This window comes from Neofelis nebulosa, chromosome 8 (assembly GCF_028018385.1).
Source record: "Neofelis nebulosa isolate mNeoNeb1 chromosome 8, mNeoNeb1.pri, whole genome shotgun sequence".
NCBI lineage: Eukaryota > Metazoa > Chordata > Mammalia > Carnivora > Felidae > Neofelis > Neofelis nebulosa.
In genome coordinates, this window is record NC_080789.1 from 93,451,174 (window position 1) to 93,465,810 (window position 14,637).

Here is a 14,637-nt window from a genome sequence, read left to right on the forward strand (position 1 = left end):
CATAAAATTAATCGTTGGGCTTGAAAACAGTATACAGGACAGCAGAGAATCTCTTGCCACAGAGATCAAGGGACTAAGGAACAGTCACGAGGAGCTGAAAAACGCTTTAAACGAAATGCAAAACAAAATGGAAACCACGACGGCTCGGATTGAAGAGGCAGAGGAGAGAATAGGTGAACTAGAAGATAAAGTTATGGAGAAAGAGGAAGCTGAAAGAAAGAGAGATAAAAAAATCCAGGAGTATGAGGGGAAAATTAGAGAACTAAGTGATACACTAAAAAGAAATAATATACGCATAATTGGTATCCCAGAGGAGGAAGAGAGAGGGAAAGGTGCTGAAGGGGTACTTGAAGAAATTATAGCTGAGAACTTCCCTGAACTGGGGAAGGAAAAAGGCATTGAAATCCAAGAGGCACAGAGAACTCCCTTCAGACGTAACTTGAATCGATCTTCTGCACGACATATCATAGTGAAACTGGCAAAATACAAGGATAAAGAGAAAATTCTGAAAGCAGCAAGGGGTAAACGTGCCCTCACATATAAAGGGAGACCTATAAGACTCGTGACTGATCTCTCCTTTGAAACTTGGCAGCCCAGAAAGGCTTGGCACGATATCTTCAGTGTGCTAAACAGAAAAAATATGCAGCCGAGCATCCTTTATCCAGCAAGTCTGTCATTTAGAATAGAAGGAGAGATAAAGGTCTTCCCAAACAAACAAAAACTGAAGGAATTTGTCACCACGAAACCAGCCCTACAAGAGATCCTAAGGGGGATCCTGTGAGACAAAGTGCCAGAGACATCACTACAAGCATAAAACATACAGACATCACAATGACTCTAAACCCATATCTTTCTATAATAACACTGAATGTAAATGGATTAAATGCGCCAACCAAAAGACATAGGGTATCAGAATGGATAAAAAAACAAGACCCATCTATTTGCTGTCTACAAGAGACTCATTTGAGATCTGAGGACACCTTTAGATTGAGAGTGAGGGGATGGAGAACTATTTATCATGCTACTGGAAGCCAAAAGAAAGCTGGAGTAGCCATACTTATATCAGACAAACTAGACTTTAAATTAAAGGCTGTAACAAGAGATGAAGAAGGGCATTATATAATAATTACAGGGTCTATCCATCAGGAAGAGCTAACAATTATAAATGTCTATGCGCCAAATACTGGAGCCCCCAGATATATAAAACAATTACTCATAAACATAAGCAACCTTATTGATAAGAATGTGGTCATTGCAGGGGACTTTAACACCCCACTTACAGAAATGGATAGATCATCTAGACACACAGTCAATAAAGAAACAAGGGCCCTGAATGATACACTGGATCAGATGGACTTGACAGATATATTTAGAACTCTGCATCCCAAAGCAAGAGAATATACTTTCTTTTCGAGTGCACATGGAGCATTCTCCAAGATAGATCATATACTGGGTCACAAAACAGCCCTTCATAAGTTTACAAGAATTGAAATTATACCATGCATACTTTCAGACCACAATGCTATGAAGCTTGAAATCAACCACAGGAAAAAGTCTGGAAAACCTCCAAAAGCATGGAGGTTAAAGAACACCCTACTAACGAATGAGTGGGTCAACCAGGCAATTAGAGAAGAAATTAAAAAATATATGGAAACAAACGAAAATGAAAATACAACAATCCAAACGCTTTGGGATGCAGCGAAGGCAGTCCTGAGAGGAAAATACATTGCAATCCAGGCCTATCTCCAGAAACAAGAAAAATCCCAAAAACAAAATCTAACAGCACACCTAAAGGAAATAGAAGCAGAACAGCAAGGGCAGCCTAAACCCAGCAGAAGAAGAGAAATAATAAAGATCAGAACAGAAATAAACAATATAGAATCTAAAAAAACTGTAGAGCAGATCAACGAAACCAAGAGTTGGTTTTTTGAAAAAATAAACAAAATTGACAAACCTCTAGTCAGGCTTCTCAAAAAGAAAAGGGAGACGACCCAAATAGATAAAATCATGAATGAAAATGGAATTATTACAACCAATCCCTCAGAGATACAAACAATTATCAGGGAATACTATGAAAAATTATATGCCAACAAACTGGACAACCTGGAAGAAATGGACAAATTCCTAAACACCCACACTCTTCCAAAACTCAATCAGGAGGAAATAGAAAGCTTGAACAGACCCATAACCAGCGAAGAAATTGAATTGGTTATCAAAAATCTCCCAAACAAATAAGAGTCCAGGACCAGATGGCTTCCCAGGGGAGTTCTACCAGACGTTTAAAGCAGAGATAATACCTATCCTTCTCAAGCTATTCCAAGAAATAGAAAGGGAAGGAAAACTTCCAGACTCATTCTATGAAGCCAGTATTACTTTGATTCCTAAACCAGACAGAGACCCAGTAAAAAAAGAGAACTACAGGCCAATATCTCTGATGAATATGGATGCAAAAATTCTCAATAAGATACTAGCAAATCGAATTCAACAGCATATAAAAAGAATTATTCACCATGATCAAGTGGGATTCATTCCTGGGATGCAGGGCTGGTTCAACATTTGCAAATCGATCAACGTGATACATCACATTAACAAAAAAAAAGAGAACCATATGATCCTGTCAATTGATGCAGAAAAGACCTTTGACAAAATCCAGCACCCTTTCTTAATAAAAACCCTGGAGAAAGTCGGGATAGAAGGAACATACTTAAAGATCATAAAAGCCATTTATGAAAAGCCCACAGCTAACATCATCCTCAACGGGGAAAAACTGAGAGCTTTTTCCCTGAGATCAGGAACATGACAGGGATGCCCACTCTCACCGCTGTTGTTTAATATAGTGCTGGAAGTTCTAGCATCAGCAATCAGACAACAAAAGGAAATCAAAGGCATCAAAATTGGCAAAGATGAAGTCAAGCTTTCGCTTTTTGCAGATGACATGATATTATACATGGAAAATCTGATAAGACTCCACCAAAAGTCTGCTAGAACTGATACATGAATTCAGCAAAGTTGCAGGATACAAAATCAATGTACAGAAATCCGTTGCATTCTTATACACTAACAATGAAGCAACAGAAAGACAAATAAAGAAACTGGTCCCATTCACAATTGCACCAAGAAGCATAAAATACCTAGGAATAAATCTAACCAAAGATGTAAAAGATCTGTATGCTGAAAACTATAGAAAGCTTATGCAGGTAATTGAAGAAGATATAAAGAAATGGAAAGACATTCCCTGCTCATGGATTAGAAGAATAAATATTGTCAAAATGTCAATACTACCCAAAGCTATCTACACATTCAATGCAATCCCAATCAAAATTGCACCAGCATTCCTCTCGAAACTAGAACAAGCAATGCTAAAATTCATATGGAACCACAAAAGGCCCCGAATAGCCAAAGTAATTTTGAAGAAGAAGACCAAAGCAGGATGCATCACAATCCCAGACTTTAGCCTCTACTACAAAGCTGTAATCATCAAGACAGCATGGTATTGGCATAAAAACAGACACATAGACCAATGGAATAGAATAGAAACCCCAGAACTAGACCCACAAACGTATGGCCAACTCATCTTTGACAAAGCAGGAAAGAACATCCAATGGAAAAAAGACAGTCTCTTTAACAAATGGTGCTGGGAGAACTGGACAGCAACATGCAGAAGGTTGAAACTAGACCACTTTCTCACACCATTCACAAAAATAAACTCAAAATGGATAAAGGACCTGAATGTGAGACAGGAAACCATCAAAACCTTAGAGGAGAAAGCAGGAAAAGATCTCTCTGACCTCTGCCGTAGCAATCTCTTACTTGGCACATCCCCAAAGACAAGGGAATTAAAAGCAAAAGTGAATTACTGGGACCTTATGAAGATATAAAGCTTCTGCACAGCAAAGGAAACAACCAACAAAACTAAAAGGCAACCAACGGAATGGGAAAAGATATTTGCAAATGACACATCGGACAAAGGGCTAGTATCCAAAATCTATAAAGAGCTCATCAAACTCCACACCCGAAAAACAAATAACCCAGTGAAGAAATGGGCAGAAAACATGAATAGACACTTCTCTAAAGAAGACATCCGGATGGCCAACAGGCACATGAAAGGATGTTCAACGTCGCTCCTTATCAGGGAAATACAAATCAAAACCACACTCAGATACCACCTCACGCCAGTCAGAGTGGCCAAAATGAAGAAATCAGGAGACTATAGATGCTGGAGAGGATGTGGAGAAACAGGAACCCTCTTGCACTGTTGGTGGGAATGCAAATTGGTGCAGCCGCTCTGGAAAGCAGTGTGGAGGTTCCTCAGAAAATTAAAAATAGACCTACCCTATGACCCAGCAATAGCACTGCTAGGAATTTACCCAAGGGATACAGGAGTACTGATGCATAGGGGCACTTGTACCCCAATGTTTATAGCAGCACTCTCAACAATAGCCAAATTATGGAAAGAGCCTAAATGTCCATCAACTGATGAATGGATAAAGAAATTGTGGTTTATATACACAATGGAATACTACGTGGCAATGAGAAAGAATGAAATATGGCCTTTTGTAGCAACGTGGATGGACTTGGAGAGTGTGATTCTAAGTGAAATAAGCCATACAGAGAAAGACAGATACCATATGGTTTCACTCTTATGTGGATCCTGAGAAACGTAACAGAAACCCATGGGGGAGGGGAAGGAAAAAAAAAAAAAGAGGTTAGAGTGGGAGAGAGCCAAAGCATAAGAGACTGTTAAAAACTGAGAACAAACTGAGGGTTGATGGGGGGTGGGAGGGAGGGCAGGGTGGGTGATGGGTACTGAGGAGGGCACCTTTTGGGATGAGCACTAGGTGTTGTATGGAAACCAATTTGACAGTAAATTTCATATATTAAAAAATAAAAAAAAAATAAAAAAAATAAACTACCAATATGTGAACTTACAAAAAAAAAAAAAATTTCACCAGCATTCTTCTTGAAACTAGAACAAGCAATCCTAAAATTTGTATGGAACCACAAAAGACCCCGAATAGCCAAAGTAATATTGAAGAAGAAAACCAAAACGGGAATGCTATTTTTTTTTTATTTTTTTTCAACGTTTTTTTATTTATTTTTGGGACAGAGAGAGACAGAGCATGAACGGGGGAGGGGCAGAGAGAGAGGGAGACACAGAATGGGAAACAGGCTCCAGGCTCTGAGCCATCAGCCCAGAGCCTGACGCGGGGCTCGAACTCACGGACCGCGAGATTGTGACCTGGCTGAAGTCGGACGCTTAACCGACTGCGCCACCCAGGTGCCCCCGGGAATGCTATTTTTAAAGTTAGGGCACATGGTGCCTTAATCGGTCTCCCTATCTTCACTGGTAACCCCACAATCCTTCCTCCCTTGAGCAACCAGAGGGATTATTTTAAATATGTCAGATTGTTTATTTTTAATTCTTTAAATTCTCTCTTATTACACTCAAAATAAAATCTCAACTCCATGTTCTTAAAAATCCTGTATAATTTGGTCTCTGCCTATTCCTTCTGCTTTGCATGCTCTTTCCCAAACTTTTCATGGCAGATCCTTTCTTGTGATTCATATCTCTCATCATTGCTTCCTCAGAGAAAGGTTTGCTGCTTATACACTGTCCCACACTACCCTGTTTTAATGTGGTACACAGCACTTCTTACCATCTCCCCCTTCGGCAGATCCTAAGCTCCTTGTGAACAGAAACTGAACCCTTCGAGTTCATTATTACAAGTATTCTGGCATCTGGGCAATTCTTAGAAGGTTCTCAGTATGTATTCGTTGAATGAATTCATGAATGGATATTCTACTACCATAGAGCTATTTTGTGATAGGCCCAACCCTTCTCATCCCTATTTCTTTCCCTTTCTTTCTTTCTTTCTTTTTTTTTTTTTTTTTTTAATTTTTTTTTTAATGTTTTTTATTTATTTTTGGGACAGACAGAGACAGAGCATGAACGGGGGCGGGGCAGAGAGAGAGGGAGACGCAGAATCGGAAACAGGCTCCAGGCTCCGAGCCATCAGCCCAGAGCCCGACGCGGGGCTCGAACTCACGGACCGCGAGATCGTGACCTGGCTGAAGTCGGACGCTTAACCGACTGCGCCACCCAGGCGCCCCTCTTTCTTTCTTTCTTGAATGGTTGCTTATCTGGTGTAAACTTACCCAATTCTCTTGAAGTTGGCCCAGAGTTTCAAGTGGATTCACCAAGACCAGAAGTTATGACTGGTTGCTGGTTGAAGCCACAGTTGCATGTAGACCAGTAAGTTCTTGTAAAATGACATTTCTTAGTGCAGATTTGATTCACATTTGTATTGACTGCCAAAGGGAACTGTCATCACATATCCCCATGGTACCGTGAAACTGCTGACAACTTACAATTCTTAATAGGATGATGGGCTCAATGCCCTGCAAACAGTACCACTGTTGGTAGATGTCTTCTTGTGGATGCTGATCGGTGACATAATATTTGAGAATCTTTTGCAATTGCTTTGAGGCTCTCTACCCTTGCACATACCATCCTGGATTACTTTATATTATACTGGACTCAATCATAGCCTGGTTTCTTCCCATAGATGTAGATCCTGCCTTCCATGATACCAAGTAGAGCCATTGCAAAGAGGCTTTTATCACAAAGAAACCGACCTCAGGGTTAGCCAAACCAGTTTTGGTCCTAGCTTTAACAACATCATTCTGATTCACACTAGCCTTAAAAATCTGTGTGCCAGAGTTGCAGGTTTCTGTAAAGTAGAATTCATATGACTTCTATGGACACCGAATGAATGCTATAAAGGAACATAAAATGACTAGAATGAAAGTTCTATGAAATAAAAGATAACTGCAATCAGCTATTACTAAAGCAAAATGTTATTTTACTTCTTTGAAAGATAAAATTTGGTAGAATGTATTCAACTTTGAGGTCTGTGGTTGCAGTTCGGTTCAATAAATATCTATTGAGCACCTACAGTAGGCAAGGCCATATGTGTTATGGAAAATTGAAAGAACCAAAAAACAATAATGTGATGAGTGGAATAGAAAATAGACTTCTAGACAAATGGATGACAAGTGAAATTATTTAGTTTTCAGGGGGAAAAAGGCCGAGTTCAGGCACATTATATACAGATTGTCTTGTTTTCAGAGAGCAATGATGTAGAAGCGGTATTTTGTCTGATATTTAGATCATAAAAAGGAAAACCTTATTGATTTTAAGAAATAATTTTTATGGAAACTGGCCTTCCCTTCTTGAAAAGTTTAAAGGACCTTTCTACACTGGTTTAAGTAGTCCTGCCTGCTAACAGGAAAATATGGAACCTCAAAACCTCATGATAAATTTGGGCTGGGAACTATCATGAGTTTTACTCATACGCCTGTGTAGCATGAGTATAACTGTACCAGCTCAGGACTTTAACTCATACTCCTGATCATATATCAACCATAATGTCACATTATGGCAACAGTGAGGCTCTCAATAGGCTCCCTAATTGCTGCTTTGGTAAGACCCACCTCTGAACAACCAAATGAGTTAGAGAAAGCAGCTAGGACCCAAGAAACACTTACAGCCTCCTGTAATCATAAAGCTGGGGAAAAGAAAGGCATGGGGAATGTGAGCATAATCTTTAAGCAATTCCAGTTACCTGGAAACGAGTTTTGAACATATTTTTATATCCACGAAGGACAAAATCAGAGATAGCAGTTGCAAGTGATAGGCAGGCATTTTTTTTTTTAATAGAAAGATCACACAATGTTGGAAGCTGGTGATCTCCATATTCCTAGAGTTTAAGTACAGACCGTTGGGGAAGAAGAGCAGATTGCCTGCAGTGAATGAAACTGAACTCGTGGTTCTCAATGGGAGGGGGTTTGTAAATTTGTAGGAATGTTTTTAATAGCCACCAGGAAGGTTGTTAACTGGGCTTCTGTAGGCAGGAAGCAGAAATGCTAGATGTTCTGCAATGATCAAGAAAGCTCCAAACAGAAAAACTGTCCCAAGTCCCACATCCCACATATGTTTGTAATGTCATACCAGAATAAATCCACTATAAATGTAATTGCAAGTACTTTATCACATAATAATGTTAGAAAAGATTTTCCGGAAGTTGAGTAAAATAATTTAGAAGAAAGTTGTCATTAAGAAAAACACCTAAATGGAATTAAGGTGTTATTTCCAAATTACTCAATAATTTACTTTTTCTGTCAATAGTTTCTATTTAATATGTTATGTATCTCCAGCTACCTATTTAATTTTATTTATTTAAAAATTTGTTAATGTTTATTTATTTTTGAGAGAGAGACAGACAGACAGACAGACAGAGGGTGAGTGGGAGAGGGGCAGAGAGAGAGGGAGTCACAGAATCCGAAGCAGGCTCCAGGCTCCCAGCTGTCAGCACAGAGCCCGATGTGGGGTTCAAACCATGCGATCATGACCCGAGCTGAAGTCGGATACTTAACCAACTGCGCGACCCGGACAACCCTAATTTTAAAGGGTGTCAGTGTGAGGATTTAATTTTTTCCATGGCCAATAGAAGACAAAAAGATTTAAGACTGAGTGTTCTATGCACTGAATTATAGAGAAAAGCAACTACTGGGGAAACTAAGGAAAGACTGTGTTTTGTTTTGTTTTGTTTTGTTTTGTTTTGTTTTGTTTGGGATTTGCTACGAGTTTTCTAAAGCTACATCCCTACCAGCAATGATACTCTGGGTGTTTGTTTAAGCTGCTAATAAAACGCCCTGGATCAGTCTTTACCTACAGCTACACCTATAAACATATGTGGTGAGAGTGACAATTTGACACTCTTGGAACAGACTTAGATACAGACTATAAATTAGCAGACATCTGAAACAGGATGTCAGTAAGTTGCATTAAGTGTTTTGAAAATATTATTATTTTCAATATTGCCATTCTCTATACTGTTAATTTTCAAAATATAAAAAGGAGATCTCTGCTGTGAAAATCACACATTGAAGTGCATCCATTTCTAGGTGGCCCCTCTTACACTGACACTACCCCACAACTTTTTGCCAATCCATTCTCTTGCCTGCTGCTGATTATAGACTATTATCCCTGAGGCCCCTTTATGTATCAGAAACTAAATGTATACCTCACTATGTGGAAAACTGTTGAATGTAAAAGATGTGTTTTGTGTTAAATAGTGTCACTTCCTAGTTGTATTTCATAATATAAATAATTATTTTGACACTACACTACACCATCATTTCCAGCTCATTTGCAAGAATATTATACTTTCCTCATTTCCCCCCATCCACAGCCTATTATTTTTCTTGGCATGTTCTCTTTACTTTAATTAAGGTTATTTTCCTCTTTCTCTCATCACATGCAAATACACGTAATCTCTTACTACTTATCCTAATTCTAACTTTTATTCAAGGGTCCACTTGTACTTATGCTTGCTCAGTTATTTATTCACTCCTTTATTTCCTTTTATACGTGCATGGAAGAACTACTGATTCCTTTACTGCTTGTAAACTTCAACTTTTTCATTTTAATTATGTGCAGTCATTAGACAATTCCATTATGACTTACAGAAGCACTGCATCTGAACAAATACACAGGGAATCCATATGATTTTGTTATATATTTTTTTACCTTGGTTTTACACTACAATTAGGACATTATATCAACTTTGAAAATCAGTATGTGGGTTATTTTATCTATAAGTCTCAATCTGAGATATTAAAAAGGGCATCACATAATACTTACATGAGAAAGGAATGGTGTCTGATAGGGGTTGAAAGCACTGCACTAGATAATCTCTAAGGCTTTTCCTTTTCTAAATTCCTAAGATTTCTTCATTTCTCTAATCTCACTAAGGATGGGGAATACTCCTGACTCCCAGAATAGCAAAAATTCCATTCACAGAAACCTATATTAAGTTGAACGAGGGCGCCTGGGTGGCTCAGTCGGTTAAGTATCAGGTCATAATCTCACAGTTCATGAGTTAGAGCCATGCGTCAGGATCTCTGCTATAAACACAGAGCCTGCTTTGGATCTTCTGCCCTCCTCTCTCTCTCTGCCCCTCTCCTGCTCATTCTCTGTCTCTCAAAAATACATAAACATTTAAGTTGAACATACATGTTTATGTGGCACTTATGAAAGAGAGTGAACATTTTTCTGTTATTTCATCGAATTGAAAAGACCATGACAAATCAAGAGATGCAGACGCTAGTTGTCTGGGCATGACTATTTTCACAAACACCCCCGTGTATATTTTTCTTACCTAGCTTGACAAGGCGGAGCATGGAGGTATTACTTCCTCTTTCAGTGCAAGCGGTTACTGAGAGGTTGTAGATATCTCCTGGAGGCAGACTGAGAATCGCAGTCATGACATTGCGTGTTACCTGAAAGACCCATCAAGATTGAAGGTTTAAATTTCTAATGAACTTGAACTAGAACACCACTCCAAACAACTACAGGGCTAAGGTAGGCATTCTGTCTACTCTATGCTGCTTTCTATAGTTGATTACAACCCTACGAATACTTTATTTCCTTTGAAAATGATATGAATTCCTCAACTGAACCAAATGCAAGGTAGCTCTACACGTGCACAATAAATATCAGAACATTTTTGCAATTAATCCTCTATTTAGAATAGGTACTACTCTGATACTTTTCTTCTTATTCACAGCAAATTTTAGAAAAGGCAACTGTTAGGTGTCTGCTGATATGTATATAACTCAGCCCTAGCTGAGAAGCTCAGAAGACACCTAGTCATATCTATAGCCACCTGGTTTCTTAACTAAAGACTACATTTCCTAGTTTCCTCTATAGCTAGAGGGAACCATGTGATCTACTTCTGACCAATGGATCATAAGTTGAAGTCACATGGGCAGCTTATAATCCTGTCTACACTCTGTAAGTGCTGGGCCTCCATATCTTCTCCTTTCCTCTCCCTGCATGCTAGAATATGGATGTAATGATGATAAGGTTCAGCTATGCAAATGAAGACTACACAGTTCTAGAAGAAACAACAAGACAGAAAGAATCTGGACCCCTGGATGATTGATCCTTTACAGCAGAGGTGCTCTGACAGTTCTATGCTAGCACGAGAGAAACAAGCTTTTATTTTCTTCGAGCTATGCTTTTTTTTTTTTACAGTAGTTTAGTCTGTACCCTAACTAATGCCATGTCAAAAGTGTAATTAATAAAGCAGGAGAAAAGAAATCAGTATTTTCAATGTACCCAAATATTTAGGCATTGGTGATATATGGAGAAAATATCTCCATATATATGGAAATATATTGGTGATATATGGAGAAAAACACATTAACTGTGGTTTTCTTGAAAATGTTTGACATCCTGAATAAAAACCGCAAATCATAACTTTAAATGTAAATGATGAGTAGTTTTAACTATTGGAGATCACTATTAAAGATTAAAAGGTAAACTCTCTGAAAGGAGGAATTTAATTTTTTTTACTGTCCCTTCTCCGGAGCCCAAAACAGTGCCAACTGGCATAAACCATTTGTTTAATGTTTCAATAAATGTTTGCTCAATGGTTTTCAAGAGTTTATGTAAATAAACGTTCAGATGCCCGATACTGGGATTCAAAAAAACATACGCTCTTTTTAATTTTCTTCTTTCCTTCTGCAACAACCATCCAGTGTAACATTCTAGAATGGGAGAGGTCAGTTGTGTCGTCCCCATATGTCCAACTGATATATAACAGACTGTTGAAATACTCCACAGATGTGATTTCTGGAGCAACTGGGGCTACAAGGAAGGTAAGAGGCACATTTTAGTTTAATAAGAGACCAATAATAATTAGAGTACTTACCAACAGAGCATGCAATCCCATGTAGAGTTAATTTAGAGAATTAAAATTCACACCATAAAGGGGTACCTGGTGCCTCAGTTGGTTAAGCATCGGACTCTTGATCTTGGTTCAGGTCATGATCTCATAGTTCGTGGGTTTGAGCCCTGCATTGGGCTCCTCACTGACATCGTTGAGCCTGCTTGGGATTCTCACTCTCTCTCTGCCCCTCCACCGCTCACTCACATGCTTTCTCTCTCTCTCAAAATAAATAAACTTTAAAAAATTCACACCATAGGATGTGATCCTGGGATCCCCAGGACCTCTCAGTAACATAACAAAGGTTGGTGGTAAAAGCTGGGCACTGATTTCCTGGGTCCCCACCTTGTATGGCCCAGACACAAGGCAGCCAGACCCATCTGTACCTGAGGATATCAGGTCTTTTATATTGATTTCATAGTTAGAAGATTCCTAAAATGTTCACTTCTTTGCATCCACTTGTTGCATCAATGAATTAATAGTATAAGGTATTATCGAATTGATTTTCCAAGCAGTACTGGAAAACTTGGGGTCCTATAAAAGTATATTTTTTATTGTGGCATAGCAAAGATGTTTATAGAAATAAAGGGCAGTAAGATCAATGATTAGAGGGGCAGGAAATAAATATTGTTTATATAAAATCACAAAGCAATACCATTGATCATGTCTAACCAGCACCTTGCAAAAAGTAGGCTCTTAATAAATGTTACTGAAGCAAGAAGCAAGGAAGGAAAGAAGGGCTCTTTTATCACACCACGAAACTAACTTCTAACACTGAGTTTCTTCATTTATTTTATATTCTGACACATTTAAATTCAAATTTTTTAATGGGGAAGAGAGTTCATTACCAGCTTTATAATATATGAGCTCTGAATGTATATTTTAATTATTTTTTAAACTTAATTGATAATTCTGAAGATTTTAGGAAACACGCACACACAGTTGAAGTTCAGTTCCCTGTACATGCTGGTTTGGACAAGCAAGTGTTCCATTCTGAGAGACAGCACAAGACCAAAGGAAATATCTGGAGGAGAATTTCTATAAACCATGAAGATTTAGTTTCCTCGATACGCTACGAGTACTTGTAACAAACATTCATAACTATGCTTTCTAGAACAATTTTTACGGAAGAGACTTGTAATATAGAGCGTAAAATACATTTCTGTAGCAAGCAAGTTAACACAAACCCAAATCGTATTTCAGAATAGTCTAATAAAGAGAATAATACCTGTGGCTTCTTTCCTCCATTATATTTCTATGTACTTCGTTATACATATGTATCTATACTTATATTTTGCCAAAGGATATTTTCTCATGTTCTAATTCTAGTGAGGACAAGAAACACTTTTAAAATTGCAAACCCGGAAACGTATTTAAAATTGTATAAGTATTAACACAAATCCCCGCACATAAGTATTAACTAGAGATCTTTAGATTTTTATACGCCATGTTGTTGCCTTAAAATTCAGCATATTGCTGAAAGGCCACAAGATGTCACTATTTGTTTATTAAACATAATTTGGTACACTGGCATAATTACTATGCATTTGACTTGCAGACAAAGTTGCCTAACAAAGACAGTAGTCCAGAGATCCTAATAAATCACACCTTATTCAAATATTTTATTCCTGTATCCTTTTATATCACACGATTTGGCGTTTTGGATCACAACTAAAAGCACAGGAAAGAGAAGTGTGATATCCTTGTTTGCTTTAAACTTGAGACGAGGGAAGAAAAGCAAAACGAGATAAGGCAAATATTTCAATTGGTTTTAAAAATAAGTCTAAAAATAAGTCAGTGCCCATATATATTTTAATAATGATTTACATTATATAATTTACTTCTCACACTACCTGTGAAATATTATTATGCCTATTTGACAGATGGGAGAGTTGAGACCATCTATATTCATATGCTTAGGTGACACCGTGAAGGGACAGTGTCAGCATGACTTAGGAGATAGTCCCAGGAGGGCTCGCTTCGGCAGCACATACACTAAAATAGGAGATTGTCCCAGGAAAAGATAAGGAGTTCACAAAGATCAATTTGTTGGAGACAACAGACTGCTCACCTAGCCAAGCAGCTCACTTAACCATAGAACTATTCAGACTTGCCAGGCCCATAACTTTTGCCAGGTCCCAGTCAGTTCCCAGCTCTGAAAGGCACACCTAAGCCACTTGAGTCCAGAACTCCAAATCCTGTTAATCGTTCGTTTCCAGTGTCCCCCTTCAGAGACACCATAGAGAGCCTGGCAAGGTGGTTTTCTGCTTTATTACAGAGAGTTCTAAAACACTTGGTCTTGCTCTATTAGCCGGTTGTTAGGTCACATTTTGAATTCTGCCAATGAGAAAAAAGAAGTCGAGGATCATTAGGACAATTTGCTCAAAGTCTGACAGCTAGAATTCTGGAGGGCCAGGTCTGCTCAATCACGTCTTCAGATGCAAAGTCTGGGCTCCTTTCAGACGTCTCTGTCTGAGGGGGAAAGAGTATTCTCAGAAAGGCAATGTCAATAAAGTTAAGCTGCATGAATTATTTATATGGTAAAATGTAACTAAAATTAAGTATGCAATTATTAATATAGTCAAGAAGCTCACACACTACTTATCACATAATTGGTATTTTCTACCTTTTTGATATTTTGGTAGTCTTTCACTTGTCTACTCTAGTGTTACTATTAATATCTGGAACACAGGGAGCTCCAGATACTGTCTAGTAAAGGAAAGGGATATACTATGTATGTTGATAGTGTAAGAATTCACATGATTAACTTCTTCTTTTTTTTTTAAGATTTTATTTTTAAGTAATCTCTATACTCAACATGGGGCTCGAACTCACAACCCAG

General features: G+C 38.3%; 1 protein-coding gene across 2 annotated transcripts in view; it reads right to left on the minus strand.

Annotated features, from left to right (window-relative positions):
- PTPRO (protein tyrosine phosphatase receptor type O) overlaps positions 1-14,637 on the minus strand; it is a 248,354-nt gene that overhangs the window by 64,597 nt on the left and 169,120 nt on the right. For both annotated transcript variants that reach the window (XM_058743573.1, XM_058743572.1), the window contains exons 11-12: positions 11,565-11,716; positions 10,224-10,344 (exon numbers count right to left, since the gene is read on the minus strand). In XM_058743573.1, coding sequence (XP_058599556.1) covers positions 10,224-10,344; positions 11,565-11,716 — 273 coding nt within the window. The remainder of the gene's footprint in view (positions 1-10,223; positions 10,345-11,564; positions 11,717-14,637) is intronic.